Below are 21,836 nucleotides of genomic sequence, written 5' to 3'. Positions count from 1 at the left end.
ATTTTTGTTTTTTAATTTACAGATTACATAGAATCATACAATGACAAAACATAATGTTAAATATAATTAATAATAATGCAATGGGGGAATATTTGTGGGTCCTGATAATAATACACAAATAATAATATAATAACAATAAAAAAGTACAAAATAAAAATAAAAACTTTATTTCGGCTTATCGGGATACATATCGTATCGGGATACATATCGTGTCGGGAGTTCAGTATCGAGATACATATTTAATCGTGACACGAGTGTATCGTTAAACCCCTAAATGTTAATAATCACTCCCATGAACATGATTTCTGAGTCCTATCCCGATTTTTTTCCTACCGGCTGTGAGGTGAAGACCACATGTCCCAAGATCTTTCCCAAAACTGACCTGATTGTCGCTTGTGCAGATTAATATTAAGATCTGTTTGATCTTTCTGAATTGTAGAAATTAACCAAATGATACAAGGATCAGCAGTTGTTTCTGCACTGAAAGTAAATCCAGACACGATTAAAATCAACGTTTGGGAAGCCAAATTTTCAGTATTTTTTGCACAAAATAATAAATCATGTCAATAAAACCCTAATTTTAGTGTTTAGGATGTTATAATCTATATACATAAAAGTGACATACACATTTTTTTATAAATATGGCAGCGATAAGGTACAGTAATGGTTTTATTTGGTGTATTCTTTGCTAACAATCTTTCATTCTTATCCCGAGGTAACCATTGTCAGCTGGATCTGCTCCAAATCCAGATCAGATGGTGGACCTGCACCTAGACATCAACGCAGCCCTAAATGTCAACAGATAACATGTCAACTAGACAACTCCTAGAGACGGATCCCCTGTGAGGAACTTGCTAACAGCCATCAACACAGATCCTCTGTCCTCTGCACAGACCCCTAAGGCCAGCTTCAAGTCCATGTCGGCATGTTGTATCCTGATCTTCAAGCTGGTGGATCTAGATGAAATATTCTGAATTATTGCAATCCATAGTCTGACTTGTAATGCAGCCTGAATCATATTCACACCATGTTCGTTGGCCAGAGACAACTGGTCCCTCGACTCAGCCTGGTTTCTACCAAGGGTTTTTCTTCTCCATTTCTGTCACCTGATGGATTTTGGGTTCCTTGCCACTGTCGCCTTAGGCTTGCTTAGTTTGGGACGCTTAATATTCTACAATAGGGGTGGGCTATATACTGGTAGATATGATTAACTGGTAGAAATGTATCAACTGCTACTGATTTTGGACCATCATCTCTATCGTAGTTACGTTGCTGTTCTGCTTGTGTGGTAATGAAATCTTATCATCTGCCTGCATTTTTAAGCATTATGGTTAAAAAACAAGGGATTTTAAACTGCTAAAGTGCAGTAAGCAGTGAAAGACACCTCATTTGACAACATGTGCACGCTGTCAGAGAGACTGTTTCTAAGCACAATTTTTTTGTATCATTGGCAGCAAGAATTACAAAATGTCTATGGTATTTCTAATGTCTATATAATATTGATTTAATTGCACTGATGCTATTGGAGGAGAACTGAACAGCGCTGGATCATGTTTTCTGCAAAGCTGCTTTATAGCAAATTGAACTGATTTCATAATTGATGAACCTTACACAGTTATTGAACAGAACTGAATCAACACTGACCTGACTTCAGCTGTGACACTATTTTCTTTTTAGGGCTGCTTTACTGCAGAATTTAACTCTGTTTGAATAATTAAATAATTATTTTCATGTTTATTCCTGTAAATCTGCTTTGAAACTTTATAAAGCATTAACAAAGAAAGGTAACTTGAATTGTGCAATGGCCTGATTGTGGACCAGATTTGGCAAACAGCATGTGGGCCGAATGAGGATTGTGTAAAAGACCAACTGTGGCCCACATTAGGGTCAGTTCTGGTTTATATCGGCCAAAGCAAGGTATTAGATCTGGGCCGGACCTAGGCCAGAATTAAATTTAACTGTGAGCCATATGTGGGCCATTTCGGCTTCATGTGTTTTGTTCATGGCTGACATGTGGCATTGCTATTGCTTGATTGTGGCCCAAATCTGGGAAACAAAAGTGGACCACTCAAGTGCCATCATTTCACACGGTATGTGGGCCAGAGCAAGGTATTAGATATGGGTCGGACCTGGGCCAGAATTAAATTTAACTGTTAGCCAGATGTGGGCCATTTCTGCTTCATGTGTTTTGTTCATGGTTGACATGTGGCATTGCTATGGCTTGATTGTGGCCCAAATCTGGCAAACAAGAGCGGACCGCCCAAGTGCTATTATTCCATGTGGTATGTGGGCCAGAGCAAGGTATTAGATCTGGGCCGGATCTAATACCTACACATGAAGCAGAACTGGCCCACATCTGGGCAACAGTTGTGGGCCAGTTCTGCTTCATGCGTTTTGTTCATAGCTGATATGTGGCATTGCTATGGCTTGATTGTGGCCCAAATCTGGCAAACAGGAGCGAACCGCCCAAGTGCCATCCTTTCACACAGTATGTGGGCCAAAGCAAGATATTACATCTGGGCCGGATCTGGGCCAGAATTCAAATAAACTGTTGCCCAGATGTGGGCCATTTCTGCTTCATGTGTTTAGTTTATAGCTGACATGTGGCATTGCTATGGCTTGAATGTGGCCCAAATCTGGCAAACAGGAGCGGACCACCCAAGTGCCATCATTCCACGTGGTATGTGGGCCAAAGCAAGGTATTAAATCTGGGCCGGATCTGGGCCAGAATTCAAATGAACTGTTGCCCAGATGTGGGCCATTTCTGCTTCATGCGTTTTGTTCATGGCTGACATGCGGCGTTGCTATGGCTTGATTTTGGCCTAAATCTGACAAACAGGAGTGGACCGCCCAAGTGCCATCATTCCACGCGGGTAGTGGGCCAGATGAAAGTGTCAAGTGTGGGCCGGATCTGGGCCAGAGCAATTTTGCTATCTGGGCCAGATGTGGGCCAGTTCTGCTTCATGCGTTTTGTTCATGGCTGACATGCGGCGTTGCTATGGCTTGATTGTGGCCTAAATCTGACAAACGGGAGTGGACCGCCCAAGTGCCATCATTCCACGCGGGTAGTGGGCCAGATGAAAGTGTCAAGTGTGGGCCGGATCTGGGCCAGAGCATTTTTTGCTATCTGGGCCAGATGTGGGCCAGTTCTGCCTCATGCGTTTTGTTCATGGCTGACATGCGGCGTTGCTATGGCTTGATTGCGGCCTAAATCTGGCAAACGGGAGCGGACCGCCCAAGTGCCATCATTCCACGCGGGTAGTGGGCCAAATGAAAGTGTAAAGTGTGGGCCGGATCTGGGCCAGAGCAATTTTGCTATCTGGGCCAGATGTGGGCCAGTTCTGCTTCATGCGTTTTGTTCATGGCTGACATGCGGCGTTGCTATGGCTTGATTGTGGCCTAAATCTGACAAACGGGAGTGGACCGCCCAAGTGCCATCATTCCACGCGGGTAGTGGGCCAGATGAAAGTGTCAAGTGTGGGCCGGATCTGGGCCAGAGCAATTTTGCTATCTGGGCCAGATGTGGGCCAGTTCTGCTTCATGCGTTTTGTTCATGGCTGACATGCGGCGTTGCTATGGCTTGATTGCGGCCTAAATCTGGCAAACGGGAGCGGACCGCCCAAGTGCCATCATTCCACGCGGGTAGTGGGCCAGATGAAAGTGTAAAGTGTGGGCCGGATCTGGGCCAGAGCAATTTTGCTATCTGGGTAACCTGATCCCGGGTCCAGGCAATTGAGACAATGCATTCTGTTAGCGGAGAAGACTTAATCTGTGTATGTTTTCTGATTCATTACCATATTCATTGCAGTGTTTACATTTGGCATCACGCTGTTGTTTAGCAAACCTTTATTCCGCTCAGTGCCTGCAGACCGGTTTTGTTTCAGGATCTGTTACTGTGCAAATAAGACTTTTTACAAAGATCTTTATAATATCAACTCATAATATCAATTTTATAAATGTCATGTTAACTGGTTTATAATCAGTATACATAACAATGCCTAATGATTGTCAGAATGATTTTCAGAGTTGCAAAAGAAATGCACCTGCTTGTCTATTATTATTCTGCATTCATAATGGTGAAGGGTAGGGGTTGTGTGACGTGCACAATCATCTGTGGTCACGCACACTGGCGCTCCACCTTTCAACCTGGTGGCTTTTTGGTTTCCTCCCCTCGTGAACATCACTGCATCAACACACGTCTCTCTCAAACACACACACACACACACACCCTCTGAAGACCAGGCTTCAGGCAAGTACGTCGTTTTCTAGACTTGTGCATATAGAATATGCATCGCTTGTATTACTTTTCTGAACTCTTTCTATATCTGATTACTTTTTGTTAGATAATTATTTTTTAGATGTTTTTGGGGCTTTTTGCTTTTAAAAGAGCTTTTGCACCTCAACATGTAATGTAATGTCTTTTTTAAACAGTATTAGTTTAGGCATGTCCAGGCTTTAATTGTAATTGCGCCTCTTAATACTTTATGCTAAAGCTCTTTTTTTTCTAGCAATGTCAAATGCTTTATGCTGAATGTTTTCCGTCCATGAAATAAGAGAACATGGCGACAATTTACAAGTAAAATGAGGAGGAAAATATGAAAAACCAGTTCCCTGACCTTGCTTGTGTGTTTTCATTTCATGTTGTTATGCGGCCATTGGCAACCATTCTCTCGTTTTCCATCTTTTCTTCCTTCTCCGTCATTATGCTCATTATGCTCTGATACTCTTTGCCTGAATAAAGGTGTGGAGATTTGCATTGTGTTTCCTCTATGCTGGGGCAAGGAAGCGGGCAGTCCCTGCGGGTGGAGAAAGGATTTTTATTTTTCTGTCCGGCTCCAGTTTCGCCATGATCTCTGAATGTTATGGATATAATAGATCATGGCAGACTGAAGACTAAAAGCAACCATATATCTCTTTGCTGTTTCCATTTAATGTGATGCTATTTAAATCCTCTCCACCCAACTTACAGAAAGTTTTCAAACGTATGTTTGGACTTTGGCTTTCTTACAAAAGATTCTTACAACTGACTCAGAAGCCTAAAAAATATGGACAATAAATACTTCCTTTTAGATCGTTTTTACTTTCTATCTTGTTTATTGTGATGCTACAACCATCAAAACCAATGTTACTTTGCTCTTTCAAGACTGCTGCTATTCACACAATCTGTTTTGTCTTATATAGTGGGGCAGTGAATGTAAAATGATGTAAAACCCTTTAACTTTAGATAGTCTACCAAATGTAATCTAATCTCTGTGAAACTGAATAAAGTAATCAAATGTAAAACAACACCGGATAGTACTATAAATTCAGTCAAGAGCAGAGACTGATTTTTTTCTTTGTCCTTTGTAGTTTGATTAACAAAACTGCTGTCACTAAAGGCCCACTGAAATCAAAATGAAGTATTTTAGCTTTTAGTATGACTATGTTAGCCATAAAGTTATGCATAAACTGGTAACACAACAAAATTTGCATTTAGGAGATATAGGCATTCAAAACGCACAGTCTCTCACTTCCGTTAAAACGAATGACAGATTTTGATGACATCATCGCAGACTTCACCTTCTCATCAAATCTTCTGTCCAATCAAATGCTCTCTAGAATCTAAAGCCCCGCCCCCACGGCTGAAGTTATAGCTGAAATCGGTCAGTTGGTCACACATTTACTAATTTCTACATGGTGAAAGGCACATAGCTCACTATATATGCGATAGGAAACGATTCAGTGTAAATATGCTTTCGTTTGAGGCGAATGAAGTCTGTTTTCACGTTAGTTTCACACAGCGCACACACACCAACGGCTCTGGTCTAAAGTTCATATGGCTCATATGTGCGAGTCAACGCAGACAACAAACATATCGACCCATTTGAATTCTGCACAGAACGCTGCATTACAAAGCGATGTGACAAAAAGATTATGACGATAAACAGCTCGAGGAAACTGGCTTTACCCATAGAACGTAAAAATATATTGGCTTTACCAAACAGAAAGGCTCTAGTCAAACTGTGTATTAACGAAACGCTATTGGCTGTTTCACAAAAGGGGAGGAGCTGCTAACAGCTGAAGCCGTTTCAGTGGAAATTACGTCAACACATTGAATAATGCAGCGCGTTTCAAGGCACTTCAGTGGGCCTTTAAAGCCCCTTTAAGACTTGATGCACAGATCCAGTACACTGATACTAATCCTGCTCTCCAGGCAGGTTTTTAAGCCCATAAATTGCAGGCTATGTGACGTCAGAACTCGATCTAGATAGAGTTCACGGGTGGGAAGTCATGGGTTTGATGGCTGTTTCAGTGCAGTTTCATGGGTAGATTTTTGGAAAAACATAGGTTACAAGGTTGCCTGTGTTGTCTTTCTCTACTGTTTATTTCCCTTAAGCCAAAAACTTTGTTTAACAATGGTTACTACTCCGAGACGGGTATTATTTGACATAATTTTATGCGAATTTGTCTGTGCAAAAACTTGAAACTTAGCTCGATTCAGTAATCGCAAGCTCTGAGTCGCACTGTTCTGGGCACGCGTTTCAGATGTGTGCGTACGCTTTCCACACAGGTCTACTTGTGCATTAATATTTAAATTACCAAGCCTTAAACTCTTATAAAGATGTCAGTCCTGAGCAAGGACTGCCGGGTGGCCCGGCGAAAGTAGCCCAAAGATAGCCAAGTGCGATTTTCCCCATCGGGCTGCCGAAGTCTCATCTAAATTATTATGTTTTGGGGTTGATGGAGTGCTAAATTATACATGCAGGGTTACCCACGGCAACAACTTAAAAGTAGCCCACTTAGCAACACTGCTCCTGAACATTCATCTTCTCACAACAGTTTGAGGCCACACCCTTCCCCCATCGGTAAAATGGACTAGTCTAGTAGACATAAATTAAGCCTTTAAATTAAGTTATTGAGCTGTTTATACTTACAATAAAACAGCATACACAGCGACAGGATATAAAAATAAACTAATTAAATAAATAAATAATAATGCCTAACTTACCTTACACAACACCGAAGGTTTACTTACTCAGGAGTAAGAGCTGCAAGGTCATAATATGACGCCACACTCAGCGAATTTTTTTTAAAATAAACGATTTAACATATAATAACACCTTTTAATAGCGCACTTAAAGTATTTATTACAAATAAAATAGTAAATGCTACAAAATGAATAAATGTAAATGGAACAAAAGCGTTGCATTTACAGTCCTGTGAAAACAGGGGGTGCTAACACCCTAGTTCCCGCGCGCAAAAATCTTCTCATTCGGGGCTGGAGGTAAGTTGATAAGGACGTTTGAGAGACCACATTTCTGAAGTGTTGAGGGAATATATTTTACAAGTTTTCTGTTTCAGCTATGATACTGTATGTTCATCGAGTTATATAGATTAATGGTGCTTAAAATCGCACTGTACCACGAACAGGGGGGGTTTAAACTACAAGACGGAGAGAGATAGGGGGGAAAAAATCATAAACAAATAAATGACACAGCGCGGGAGAATAGTTCCTAGTAACTGTTTTTATTTGAGCTCCATCATTTAAGGCATTACAAGGAACACTTGCCGTTTACTCGGAAACGGAAGGAATGGAATTGAATTATTTTACTTAAGTAATTACATTTCGGATTAAATATTTGTTATTACCGTCTTATAAAAGCAATAAGGTCCCCAACGGGGCTAAAGGCTCACTTAAAGAAAATGTTTAGCTTTTTTTTTTTACTAGTGTTTGATTGCAGAAAAAGAAAATAAGTGCTATGTTTGTATTGAACATTTATGGAGCAACATATTCTGTGGAAATAAATCATAAAAGTGGTTTATTTTATTTAAAAAAAAAATATATGAGGTGGTAAGGTGGGGCTTTTTACCCTCACAGAAAAACCAGAAAGGGGCAAAACAAAGGCAAAAAGTATACAAATACACTTTAGGCAAAATGATACGTTTTTAATAATCTCTCAGTTACTTGCTCAAAACAATCATTTTGGCAAGGTTTGTGCTATTTTCTGTTTATTTCGATAAATAAAATAATTATTTTTTATTCTACACAGTGTGTGCATAATTAAAAGGTAACCAAACGTCCTGTTTTCCAAGGACAATAGTATTTTGTAATATAATCATTTTCTATCCATACAGAGGGGCATAATTTAAATGTATTGAAATTAATAAGGCATCTTTGAGTAAACTGCAAGGATCATTTGAGTATCTCATTGCCAGGCCGAGTGTCCTGGTTTTTGGTAAGCAAAATATAATCACCCTAATAATTAGGCTATACCAGCAAATAGATATTCTGATCATATTTTTTTCCAAGCACATTTGATCAATTCTAAACCTCATCAATCTTAATAACTAATTCATTTTGTATTTAATCATTTATAAGTGATATGTAGTTAAGGAAGGCTGGAAGTGAAAAATACCTTATATTCAGGTGTGCATAAGCAGTTTTTTTTACAGGTAAAATAGGCCAAAAAAGAGATTTAACTCGCAATGAAATGTCAAAAATTATTAAATGCTCATGAGGAGGATGCAATACTAGACATTGCAAAATGAAGGTGTGACCAATGGGCAGCAAACCGCTCATTGGTTCAGCAGGGTCAAACAAAAACAGGCCAGGAAAGAAGAGACACATGTTAACTGAAAAAAAAGACCAATTATGGTGAAGCATCAGGTGTGAAACCATCAGGGACCCTTTAGTCTCCAGTGCCACCATTTTCCAGAACTGCAACCAACCTGGAGTCTCCAGAAGCTCCTCAGAGACTTAAGAAACCTGAAATATGACCTACACTTCATAAGAATCACAAGCTGAAGTGTTGTGAAATACATGAAAACTGTTTATAGATGACCTATCAGAAGGCTATAATAAGGCAGTAATAGTAGTAGTTAAGATTGATCTAAATGTAATGTAAAATGTGCAAAAAAGATCAGAATAATTATGCACACACTGTCATTAAAATATGTTAATATAAATAAATATAATAATAAATAATATGTCAATATAAAAATATAGTATTTTTTTAATCTATATTTCATTATTAAAATGGTGATTATCACTAAGGCGTTCACGCAACGTAATATGATATTTCCCATCTGAATCTAGCCATATAATAGCCTGACAAGCCAGACCCACATCAAGATGTTTGGTCTGGAAACTATGGAAACTGGTCTGGAAACTGATGTTTGGTCTGGAAACTGGTCTGGAAACTATGTTTGGTCTGGAAACTATGACGTTGATGTCGTGCGCTGCAGTCTATTAGCCTGACAAGCCAGAGCCACATCAAGATGTTTGGTCTGGAAACTCACCATTGACAGCTCAATCTGAGAGCCGGATTAACGGTTGTCTTTCAAACTCCCTCTGCACGCGATAGGATAGCGCTACCACCAACCAGAGCAACAAAGGTGAAACAGAGCTCGTTGACAGATTAAACATTCACCGTATCCGGTCGGCTAAACTCCGAACACATCTTCCCTTTTTAAGAATGACTTCAGTGCCGTTCTTTGTTCTTTTCTCAGAGAAAAGCTTAAGGGGTTACTTCAGCGATTAGCATATGGCTTTGTTTCAGTAGAAACCCTGGAGTATATTCAAATGATTGTGCTTTCCCCCCTCATATCTCCCTGAGACAAGAGATTTATGCATTTTATTTCTGGAAAAATTCCTCCTATGATGTAAATTGACGATTTTTGCATCATAGGAGGAATGTTTGGCCAAAGGCTAAAGACTACAGCCAGCAGAGGGAGCCATTTCCGCATGTTTTGAATCTGCGCATGAGGGATGGAGATCACACTCAGCTCGCAGAGAGAGCTCAGCTCAGCTACAGGCACTCATTTAAACGGAGCTATGGTGAGCAATGTAAGTCTTTTAACTTCTCAAATTAATTTCTATGAAAGTTAAGCTTGCAAAGGCATGAACTGAAACGTGCCAGACTGAACTCGCGTTGTGAATGTATGCCGCGAGTGTAGTCACGATTACCTCAGCTCTCATCACTCCTGCAGTCAGTGCTCGGTGCTGTGAGACTCACGCGGTGACTCACTCGTTATATTGAACACACGTTCAGTTTTTAATTGTAGTGTCTTCTCTAACTCAGTCACAGTAATCAAGTTGGTGGCTTTGGGAGTGGCCTCACGGGGCAGCGAAGCATTCTGGGAGTTGTAGTCTTTCATCCCCATGGGACAAAAATACATTTTCTGTCTTTTCTCAGTCTAGAAGACACCAAATTCAAAAATAATTTCACATTTCTACTGCATTGATGACCCAGTTTAAATACAGATTCATCTTCCCAGCGCTGAAGTACCCCTTTAACTCCAAATCTTCCAGAGTCGCGGTCAAAGCTGATTCGAAAGACCGCCGTTCGCCAGTTTCTGTGTTTACTAGAAGCACGCAAACGCAACTCGGCCGTCGTCATTGTGGCCCCGCCCGCTGACTCTATACACGATGTGATTGGCCCATCCAGATTATGAGGAATACAGCTCAGAAGGGTATTGAGAGTTCCTAGACGACACTTGCGGGCAGATTAAATTTGCTGCTGCTAGGGTGCGTCTAGATTTCTAGGCTAACCATATAATGTTCTGCTTAAGTTGTGTGTCTCTGAGGTTGCACCCTTCATAACACATATGGTTAACTGTAGTTTGTTGTCCGGCGTTGTTCCTGCAGATCTAAAAATGGCTCCGGTGACGCCGATTATTAAAAACCAGGCCTAGACCACCTAAACATGGACAATTACAGACCAATATCCAACTTACCATTTATAAGCAAAGCCATTGAAAGAGTTGTTGCTTCGCAATTGCGGTCATATTTGGATATAAATGGCCTTTTTGAACCTTTTCAGTCTTGTTTTTGTCCATCACGCAGCACTGAAACGGCTCTTCTCCGGGTGGTTAACGACATAACTGTCCATGGATGCAGGGCTGATAAACATCTTGCTTTGTTTTAAGCGCTGCTTTCGACACAGTCTGCCATGAATTAATGATCTCTAGGCTTTCTGACATTGGCATCACTGGCTCAGCACTTTCTTAGCTCATTTCCTACATTAGTGACAGAAAGTATATCACTATACAAGGGTTTAGATCTGCTACTGCTTCACTCAGGGTGTTCCTCAGGTTCGGTTCTTGGCCCACTGTTATTTATCATCTACATATATCCACTCGGTGACATCATACGCAAGCATGGACTTCAGTTCCACTGCTAGGCAGATGATATTCAAATCTACCTCACCACCAGCTCCAGTGCTCCATCTCTGCCTGACTCACTCACAGCATGTATCAGGGACATTAAGTAGTGGATGTCCCGGAATTTCCTTAAATTGAATGATAAAAAAATGAGATATTATTGATTGGTTCTACTGCCACAGTCAAAACGATGAACCAGTCTTTTGTGTTCTTGGAACTCACATTAAGCCTTCGTCCTTGATCCGTAACCTTGGTGTTTTATTCGATTCAAATCTTATCTTTTGGCCCTCACATTTCTTCTCTTGTTAAAAACTCTTTTTTCCATCTTCGTAATATTGCTCGTCTCTGATCTTCTCTCACCATAGCTGATACTGAAACCACAAAGGGATGTCAGTAACCAAACAGTTAACTGCAGCCATATTTTTTACCTACTATTGAAGTCAATGGCTCCAGTTAACTGTTTGGTTACTGACATTCTTCAAAATATCTTCCCTTGTTTTCAGTTGAAGAAAGAAATTCATACAGGTTTGAAACAACTTGAGGGTGAGTAAAGGATGACAGAATTGTTATTATAAAGTGAACTATCCCTTTAATTCACGCATTAATCTCTTCACGTCTGGACTATTGCAATGACTTATTTCTTGGTCTTCCCAAAAAACGTATCGCAAGATTACAGTATGTTCAAAACTCAGCAGCAAGAGTTCTCACCTGCACTAGGGGCTCTGCTCACACTACTCCTCTGCTTCATGACCTTTACTGGCTACCTGTTGCTTTAAGGTATTGCTTCTAACGTTCAAAGCATTAAATGGTCTTGCTCCCCAATATCTGTCTGACCTACTCTCCCCTTACCTCCCGGTCCGGTCCCTTAGATCAGCTGAACTTGGTTTGTTGTCCATCCCTCGTTTCCGTTTGTCTACTGTTGGTGTAAGGTCATTTAGTATAAATGCTCCTCAATTATGGAATTCGCTGCCTCTTACACTACGAAACATCTGTGGGTGCATTTAAGTCCCAGTTAAAAACATATCTATTTAACAAGCATTTCGGATAATGCAATTATATGGATTATGTGATGTGTATATATAGATGTATATGTAAGTGTTTGAATGTACTGCTACGGAAAGGCGCTATATAAATAAAACTTCTTCTTCAACACATGAAAAAATGTCGGCCAGTTGTTTATTATCATGTTAATTATTGTGCCTTTCGCCCCGAAAGCAGGGGCACTTTTTACCACAAATACCATATTTTTACATATACTTCCGTTAATTAAAAAAAAGTTTGCTTTTATTGACCTTGAGCAAGAAGACCTTTGTCTTAAAATATAGACAAAAAAATTATCGATTGTCATTTGCTAACTAAATCTATATTATTTTTTAAAACACTTCAAAAGTAGATCAAATTAGTGCAGAATCAATTTTTTGGGAAAGTTATGGAATTTGTCACGTAGATTCAGGACAGTCTGAAATGTCGCCATTGTAAATTTGGAGTCTCTAACCAAGTCCCTCTCGTGCCACCAACTGTCCAAAGTTGCACTTACGTTTGTGCTAATAACTTTTGAACTGTAAGGGCTAGAAACACAATTATTTTCTCCCTCTGATTCCTTGGCTCAAGACGCTTGTTTAGACTATGACGTCATTTGTAGTGAATCATCTTCAGACAATGCCAACAAAAAATTAAAATTTTTGTTGATTCATCAAAGTGTTTTTGAATAATGTGTGAACGAATTTCAGGTAGCGCGTTGCGAAAATAGACACAAGGCTTTAACTCCGCAATGCTTTATCGTATTCATGGCCCGAGGCTACATGCTGGATTTCGGCACAGTGCCACCTACTGGTCCGGAGATGAGAAAAATGTCTAACTTCTAACGGTTTGCCCAAAAATCATCAAGTAGAGGTAACTACAGACTGCAGCAATGGGCGTGCCATGAGGTCGGAAAGGAATGGGGCGTGCAGAGAGGTATGGGGCGTGCCGAGAGGTCTTTTTACAGTCTATGACCAGGACGCGAAAAGCTTCCTGATCCGCATAAAAGCGAGCCATAAACTGAATCACTATAATTACACAAGACAAAATACATTTCTTTCACTGTAAAAAAGCAATAATGATAATAAGAATACATTCAAAAGTATGTTACCTTCAAAACCTTCTGTATGGCGCGGGTTACGTGACGTCATCGCCACCGCGAGTTTTTTAGGATCAATCATTAAAAAAACATTCATACTGTTTGTGATAAATGCACTTTTTTAACACATCACTTGAATATATTAAACATTTATTTTTGTATTGCCCTTTTTCTATTTCATTTGGACTGACTTTAAAATAGATATCCCTAAAATAGACATTCCTAGTATTAGAATTTAGATCCTCATGACATTTTACTTTGTTTCCAAAACCCATATTTTTCTGAAAAACTAAATTATATAATTATATTATTTTGCCGAAGTTTTATATGCATGACACAAATGAAAGAACCCTTCTTATATTACCTTTTATAAGACTGATCTCACAGTATACTTTTAAACCTTTTCAAACATGAGATCACAAAACAAAACGTTTTCTACCTTGATTCATAAACTTCTATTTTTGTATTTATTTGTATTGTTCATTTTATACTTGTTATTGTTATTCTCTAATTTACAAATTTTGAGCTGTATTCACAATGCTTTGTATTTATCGTTTTTATTGAATTATACTTGAAATGTCTGTACTTGAACTAAATAATACAATTTAAAATAATCAAAAAACTAATTATTATTTTAAAGATAAAAATGTCTCCTGACACTATTAAAGTCATACTAATTTTGTACTTTCATTTAAAGTACATACAAACTAAAAGTAATGTTATTTTTATAATAATGGTAAAGCAAATGTTTTTGCTGTATAAAGGCATACATATATATACGTGTTTGATCAAACACTCACCATATAATATTAAATGAAGTAAAACCGGTTTAATAAACTACTTTTAAGTGACATTAATCAAATAAGCAAAACAAACAACATTTTATCCCAAAAAACATTTATTAAGTAGTCATTTTTACAATTAAGTTTTTTAAAACGTCAGTTGAATTTGTCATCAAAGGCTTGTGTTCTCATTCCTCCATTGGTTACTGCTGATTGGCCAACGCAGTCGCCAGGAGGAAGCTCCTTTGACCAATGAGAAACCTCTCACCACGCCCCTACCTCCAGCCACGCCCCTACCTCTTGCCACGCCCATTACTCCAAGCTGCAGCTACCCCTGTCTCAAAATCATAAAAGTGGTCTTATTAGATTCACAGAGTCAAATGAAATCCAATTTTCTATACCATGTTAAAATTTTGTAGTAAAATGCTGTCTTTCATGAATGCATTAGCTTATTGTTATGAAACTCGCTATGGGTCAGCCTTGTGGTAAAATCAAATATTAACATGCTTACAAATTTGGATTTGGTTGATTTATTTTCATGGGAATCCTTGCCGAATCCACCAATACCAAAAATGTCAGGTTGTACCTCATGGTTTGTTTAACATTGTAAATTTAGCATTTAAACAACTTTTATGAATATCTTCGAAAACGTTTCTCCGATCGAGACGTTAATGGTCAAATGTTAAAATTTTGATAAGTGGCAAAAAATACAATCAAAGTCGGGTGTGGCTGATTTTTTTATTTAACTCCTAAACAAAATTAGATATATTCACCAAATCTGACACAAAATGTACATTTGCTTAAACAAACGCCTCATACAAATCTATTTATATTTATTTATTAGAAGCATATGTTGAAGACAAGCATTCTCACTTGCCTGTGGATTTTTCCCTGTGTTTTCCCATCTCAGTCGAATAATGATGATGGCACAGTCAACTGTAAGTGTCCAGCCAGCCATGGTATTGACCTCTGATAACTTCAAGGTAAACCAATGGAGCAGCGGAATGTGCGACTGCTGCGAAGACATGGGCATCTGTAAGTGTGTTTTTAATGTTGTTTTTTAATGCTTTAAGAGTAACTTCCATATTACATCAGAAGGACATATCACGATTCACAATACATCAGAACGGGCATCTGTGTGTGCTGCACACTGCACCCTAACCCCACTCACTGCACCCTAATCCCCACTCACTGCACCCTAACCCCACTCACTGCACCCTAACCCCACTCACTGCACCCTAATCCCCACTCACTGCACCCTAATCCCCACTCACTGCACCCTAACCCCACTCACTGCACCCTAATCCCCACTCACTGCACCCTAATCCCCACTCACTGCACCCTAATCCCCGCTCACTGCACCCTAATCCCCGCTCACTGCACCCTAATCCCCACTCACTGCACCCTAACCCCACTCACTGCACCCTAATCCCCACTCACTGCACCCTAATCCCCACTCACTGCACCCTAATCCCCACTCACTGCACCCTAATCCCCGCTCACTGCACCCTAATCCCCGCTCACTGCACCCTAATCCCCACTCACTGCACCCTAATCCCCACTCACTGCACCTTAATCCCCACTCACTGCACCCTAATCCCCACACACTGCACCCTAATCCCCACTCACTGCACCCTAACCCCACTCACTGCACCCTAATCCCCACTCACTGCACCCTAATCCCCACTCACTGCACCCTAACCCCACTCACTGCACCCTAATCTCCACTCACTGCACCCTAATCCCCACTCACTGCACCCTAACCCCACTCACTGCACCCTAATCCCCACTCACTGCACCCTAATCCCCACTCACTGCACCCTAATCCCCACTCACTGAACCCTAATCCCCACTCACTGAACCCTAATCCCCGCTCACTGCACCCTAATCCCCGCTCACTGCACCCTAATCCCCACTTCTGTGTGTGCACTAGGGATGCAGCAATACAGTTAGTCCACGGTTTAATACATACCTCGGTTTTTATTGTAATACTCTTTAGGGCTATTGCAATATTAAAGTGCGATATCGAAGAAAAATGTGATATGCAATATCTTGTGAAATAATTTAATATAAGATATGCGATACGATATTGCAGTTAGTGTGTAAAATTTATTTAAATTATGTTAAAAAATATTATTTAAAAACTGAGAATTAAACCATTTATGTTTCACATTCTTTCTGGGAAAAGAAAGCATCGCTACAACTTCTGAAAGTGACCTGCAGTGTCGTTCACGTTTTGGTGTGTGTGTGTGTGTGTGTGTGTGTGTGTGTGTCAAGCAAGTCCCATAAGTAACAGTCGTGTGCCCAGTCTATTCTCTGCTATATGCGTTGACCTAAAACGTGCACTTTTCACAATGTTGAAGTAGCCTATTAGAATCATTCAGATATTGCGTGCCGTTGCGATATGCATATTGCGATATATACATTTGCAATATTTCGATAATTTTGAAATATTGCACAGCCCTAATACTCTTTCTTTATTTTACTTAAAAAGACTTGAAAAACCTTGCTTAAACTTAACTTAACTTTAAAAAAAAAAAAACTTCCTGGTGTATTGTATGATATAAAATATATAAAGATTTACAGTGGCAGCTCAGAGATGTACAGTAGCAAGTATGAAATTGAATAAATAAATGTTGGCTAAAATTAAAACTAGTAAATTAAAACAGTCTTCAATATGCAATATACATTGATTGACAGCTACTTTATATACTTTATTTAAGAGCAGTGAGTGAGTTTTCTTTTTGTTTTTTAATTTTTAAAAGTAATTTTTACTTTAATTTAGAGGTAAACTGTTTCTTTAAGTACAAGTGTTCACAGTCACTAGGCTGCGCTGCTAAGACCTGCTCGGATCTCATATACAAACACGCGATTTTACTTTCACTTTAGACATAACCGACTGTGTTTATATATGTTAACCTTGTGTGTGTATTTGACAGTATTAGCACAGTAAGACTACTTAGTCCAGTAATCACGTGTGTTTGACAGGTGCGCACGCTCAGCGCATGTAAAACACGAATGAATTGTTTAACTGGTGTGTGCAAACAGCGAGGCGAGGGACCGTGAGAGTGATAATGAGCGCCAGCTGCGCGGAACACACCGGTCTCGTCTCACCACAGCGGGGTGACGGGATTATAAAAAGAGGAGCAAAGACAGTGGAAGACGAGACCGGTGTGTCGCACAGCTGGCGCTCATTATCACTCGCCACCGGCCCGCTCTCACGGTCCCTCACCTCGCTGCTTGCCACAACCGGCAAGGCTTTAAAACGCAGCTAAACAACCCCTAACTTTAGTGCATATAATTTTATATTTGCTCATATCAGCGCATAGACTCACAGACACACTCAAAAAAAGGCGAAATAAACTGAGAGAAATATTTCAAACGAAGAGAAATAGAAATAATTAAATGAAAAAAACAATTTCAACGCAATTCACAAGCGCGTATTGAACCGTGGATGCCGTACCGAACGGTTCAATATTATATTAAGTATTGTGGCATCCCTAGTGTGCACATGTTTGTGTTTGTGATGTGAGATTGCAGATGAACTGAAAGTGTGAGAAACTCTTCAACATTGACAGCTGTTTTCCTGTGGCAGGTTGCTGTGGTTTATTTTGTACATATTGCCTCATGTGCAAGACCAGTGAGGATTTTGGAGAGTGTCTCTGTCTCCCCTTGCTGGAGATTTGCTTCGGGGGCATGTTGCACCCAATTACATTCGCCATGAGGAGCAGCATGAGAGAGAGGTACCACATTCAGGTAATCACTGTTGAATTTCAAGTTTGACCATTACTACTATTTAAAATAAGTACACTTTCAGCATCATTACTTCAGTCTTCAGTGTCTCATGATGATCCTTCAGAAATCATTCTAATATGATGATTTAAAGCTCAAGAAACATTTCTGATTATTATCAATGTTGAAATATTTTGCTGTTTAAAGGCACAATATGTAATTTTTCACTGCTAGAGGTCGCTTATTCAAAACAAGAAATATATACGTGCCTGAGTCCAGCGTGCGAAAGGTACGTTCTGTTAGACACGTACACATAAGCAATAGGGATGGGCATTTTTGTCAATTTTTCATTTCGATCATCGATAGGTCTTAAAAATGAGTAATCGATTAACCATGTGCGGGGGGCGGGGCGTCTCCGTCATGGAGATATGAAACTATTTTAAGACTGTTATGAAAATGTATGCTACAAAAACATGAGATGTCTATGCAAATATGAACATATGACTATAAAAAAAATAACTGATACATTATGATGCATAAATGTCTTACAGAGGTGGGTAGTAACGAATTACATTTACTTCGTTACATTTACTTGAGTACATTTTTTGGGTAACTTGTACTTTTAGAGTATATTTAAAAATTGGTACTTTTACTTTTACTCAAGTACATTTCTTGTGAAAAAACTGTACTTTTACTTTGTTACATTCGGTGGCGTTCCTCCGCTACTGTCAATAGTGATAATTAATTATATATTTTAAAATAAGTATGCAATGACTTGTTCGCAAGTCTCGCGAAACGTTGGAGAGGCTGCTTCGTGAGAGGTGGATACGCATCACCCGCATAAAATTAGCACGCGTTTTGTCAGAAGATGATGGCCGAAGCAGAGGGAGATGTGTGTGAGCTACGGCAGATCACCCGTACGTGGCCTCAAGTTTAGCCTGTTTTCAGTCCAAAATGTCAAAAAGAACAGTTTCATAATTTAATGCATGCTGTGTGCACCAAAATGAACTGACATCTCAGCATACAATAATTCCAGCTCCAACCTGAGAAAACAGCGGTAAGTGTAACAATGAAGCCTATATTTGAACACTTTTAATGGTAATTTGGTAACTATGGGCACTTTTCCTTTATTGTAATACTATTTCACACACTGTCCGAGTGTTTTCCTCATATGCGCTCTTGTGCAAGCATTACAAATCGTTTGAATCCTCCGAATACACGTCCACAAACAAACGTTCACATCTGCATTTACATATCTTTTTTTCTCACAAAACGAGCAACCTCATTGGCAAAATGTACCTGTGACAATGTTTTTGCAAACCACAAAATACGTACTAATACACACTGCAGTTTCCAACAGAAATGAACACTATCAGAAAAACTCGACCACTGTTGCCCATCCCTAATAAGCAAAATGATCTATAACAATGCAATACTATTACATATAAAAACACGTTTTACTCACATAAGTGTGTTGCACCATTACTGTCGGATCCAAAATAGAAGGCACAGCATTGAGTTTTAATATCAAATGTCTCCAAATCCAGCATCGACCTGAGATTTGTTTACAAACGATCCCGCAGTGAAATTAAGTGAACATGTCTTTCCCACGTGAGCTGGAACTTCATTAAAAATAAAGTTCAACCACTCATTCCTAATATTAGGATCTGAAGGAAGCTTATGCAGCGACTGTGTTCTTCCACAACCAGGAATAGCGCAATATCTAGCGCTAGCGTGATCCGAACAGCTCGCTGAGTCCGTGGGCGGGGCTACCGAATTACACGTGATTATTGTCCTGTAGAGGCGGCATTTTGTCACTCGATTACGTAAAGATGAAGCAAACGATTGTTTTCTGGGCCTGGTGTCTATAAAAGCTTTTCTTTGACTAACAAGGAAGTTTTCAGCTCTGAAACTTACAGGATATTCTTATAGTACCATGACCTTTTATATATCAAAAGCTCAAGGGAAAGTTGATTCCTCAATTCATCACCGCTTTAACCAATTATTTGTTTGCTGCATTCTTAAATATTCACTAAATATACCCCGTCTCCGGTGTGATGACTCTGATCCTTCGAATATTCAGATCTAATATAATTTCTGACCTGTAAGGTTGCCAGAATCATAATCATACACTGTTAATTGGCCAGAGGAGAACAGAGCAGAGGATATAGCGTATAACACTGAATAACATTTATATATAAAAAGAAAAAAGGTCCTGGCTCTTCCAAGCTTTATAATGGCAGTGATTGTATCCATATTTAACACGTTATAAAGTAAAATATCTAGCTTCCAGTGGACCGCCATGCATATTAAACTTACGAAGAAAGTGTAGCGCTTCTCACAGTTCAAAACACTCACACTGTGTCCAACATTATACGCCGTGCGATTTACTCTTTCTTTAATTTGAATACAGAAGGTGGTCTGACGTAAGCTAGATATTTTACTTAATAATGTTTTAAATATGGATATTTTTCGTACACAAACCCTTCGATTGTCTTTAGAAGGCCTTTATTAAACCCTGGAGCTGTATGGACTACTTTCATAATGAATGGAGGCACTTTTTGGAGCTTCAAATTTGGGCTGCCATTATAAAACTTGGATTGTCCAGGACTTTTTTAGTATAACTCTTGATTGTGTTCGTCTGAAAGAATAATGTTATATATACCTAGGATGACTTGATGAGTAAATCATGGGATCTTTTACTTTTTTGGGGGTGAACTATCCCTTAAAGGGTTAGTTTACCAAAAAAAATTAAATTCTGTCAATAATTCCTCACCCTAATGTCGTTGGACACCCGTAAGTCCTCCGTTCATCTTCAGACACAGATGAAGATATTAGTGTTGAAATCCAATGGCTCAGAAAGGCCTTCATTGACACAGATGTCATTTCCTCTCTCAAGACCCATAAAGGCACTAAAGACGGCGTTACAAAGCCCATCTCACTACAGCGGCTAAAAATAGTTTTTGTATAGTTGTATAGTGATGGGCCGATTTCAAAACAAAGATTCAAACGGTTATGAATCAGATTCATGATTCGGATCGCCAATGTCACGTGATTCAGCAGTTTGAGACGCGATCCAAATCATGAATCAATACGCTGATTTTGAAAGCGGCCCATCACTATATGTCATTATTTATTTGTTGTTGTTTTTTTGCGCACAAAAACTATTCTCGTCTCTTCATAAAATGATTGTAGTGAGATGGGCTTTGTAACGCCGTCTTTAGTGCCTTTATGGGTGTTGAGAGAGGAAATGACATTGGTGTCAATGAAGGCCTTTCTGAGCCATCGGATTTCAACACTAATATGACATCGGTGTCTGAAGGTCAAACGACATTAGGGTGTAGAAATTAATGACACAATTTTCATTTTTGGGTGAACTAACCCATTAATACCAGGTGTAAACTGGGCCTCAGTTTGACATTATATTGATTATGTTGTTTCCTCTCCTCATTAAGGGTTCAATTCAGAATGACTGCTGTGCGGTGACCTGTTGCCCTGTGTGCGTTTGGTGTCAGATGGCGAGAGAGATAAAGGCTCGACGGCACAATCTAGTGGTCATTAACTCCACTGTGCACACGGTTCACCAGCAGCCACAAGCTTTTAACCAGCCAACTCAAGCTGTCAATATGGGCTACCAGCCTCCGCAGGCCATCAATCCTGGATACTAAACCTCGAGCTCCCCAAAGAGCAAAAACCTGCAGTTCTGTTGAAGTTACGTAATTCTCAGGAAATCTATTGAGATGTTATTTCTATATTCATAAATAGCCTACCTGTTTAAGAATGCTAATATTTTTTCCTGAAGATATTAACAATAAAAATGTTCTGTATTTTTTTTAGCAAGTTCCTTTATTGACAAATTTGGGTATAAACCTATTTAAGTAAATAAATTATATATTTCCTCACAAAACTGTTTGTTTCTTGTGTGTATATTTTTTAAGTATCATTCTTATTATAACATGCTAAAAAACAGAAAACAGTGTAGATCTCCAGTGTTAAAGGGATAGTTCACCTAAAAATGAGAATGTGATGTGTATCTGCTTACCCCTATGCAGGGCATCAGA

The 21,836-nt window shown here is 39.4% G+C and overlaps 1 protein-coding gene across 3 annotated transcripts; it reads left to right on the top strand.

Moving 5' to 3' along the window:
* The first annotated feature begins 4,151 nt into the window (after positions 1-4,151).
* On the top strand, positions 4,152-21,669 carry ponzr6 (plac8 onzin related protein 6). 3 transcript variants are annotated; one of them, XM_067446861.1, is made up of 4 exons: positions 4,152-4,253; positions 14,954-15,078; positions 17,639-17,799; positions 21,231-21,669. In XM_067446861.1, exons 2-4 carry the CDS (start codon positions 14,961-14,963, stop codon positions 21,441-21,443), a joined length of 492 nt encoding a protein of 163 aa, XP_067302962.1. In that variant the 5' UTR covers positions 4,152-4,253; positions 14,954-14,960; the 3' UTR covers positions 21,444-21,669. The 3 variants fall into 3 exon arrangements, with proteins under 3 accessions (XP_067302962.1, XP_067302971.1, XP_067302953.1); XM_067446870.1 differs by having other exon boundaries at positions 4,211-4,249; XM_067446852.1 differs by lacking the exon at positions 4,152-4,253 and adding an exon at positions 7,166-7,264.
* Positions 21,670-21,836: the final 167 nt, after the last annotated feature.

Source organism: Pseudorasbora parva, chromosome 1 (assembly GCF_024679245.1).
Source record: "Pseudorasbora parva isolate DD20220531a chromosome 1, ASM2467924v1, whole genome shotgun sequence".
NCBI lineage: Eukaryota > Metazoa > Chordata > Actinopteri > Cypriniformes > Gobionidae > Pseudorasbora > Pseudorasbora parva.
Note: the sequence above shows the minus strand (reverse complement) of the source record. Positions and strands in the feature narration are given on the sequence as shown.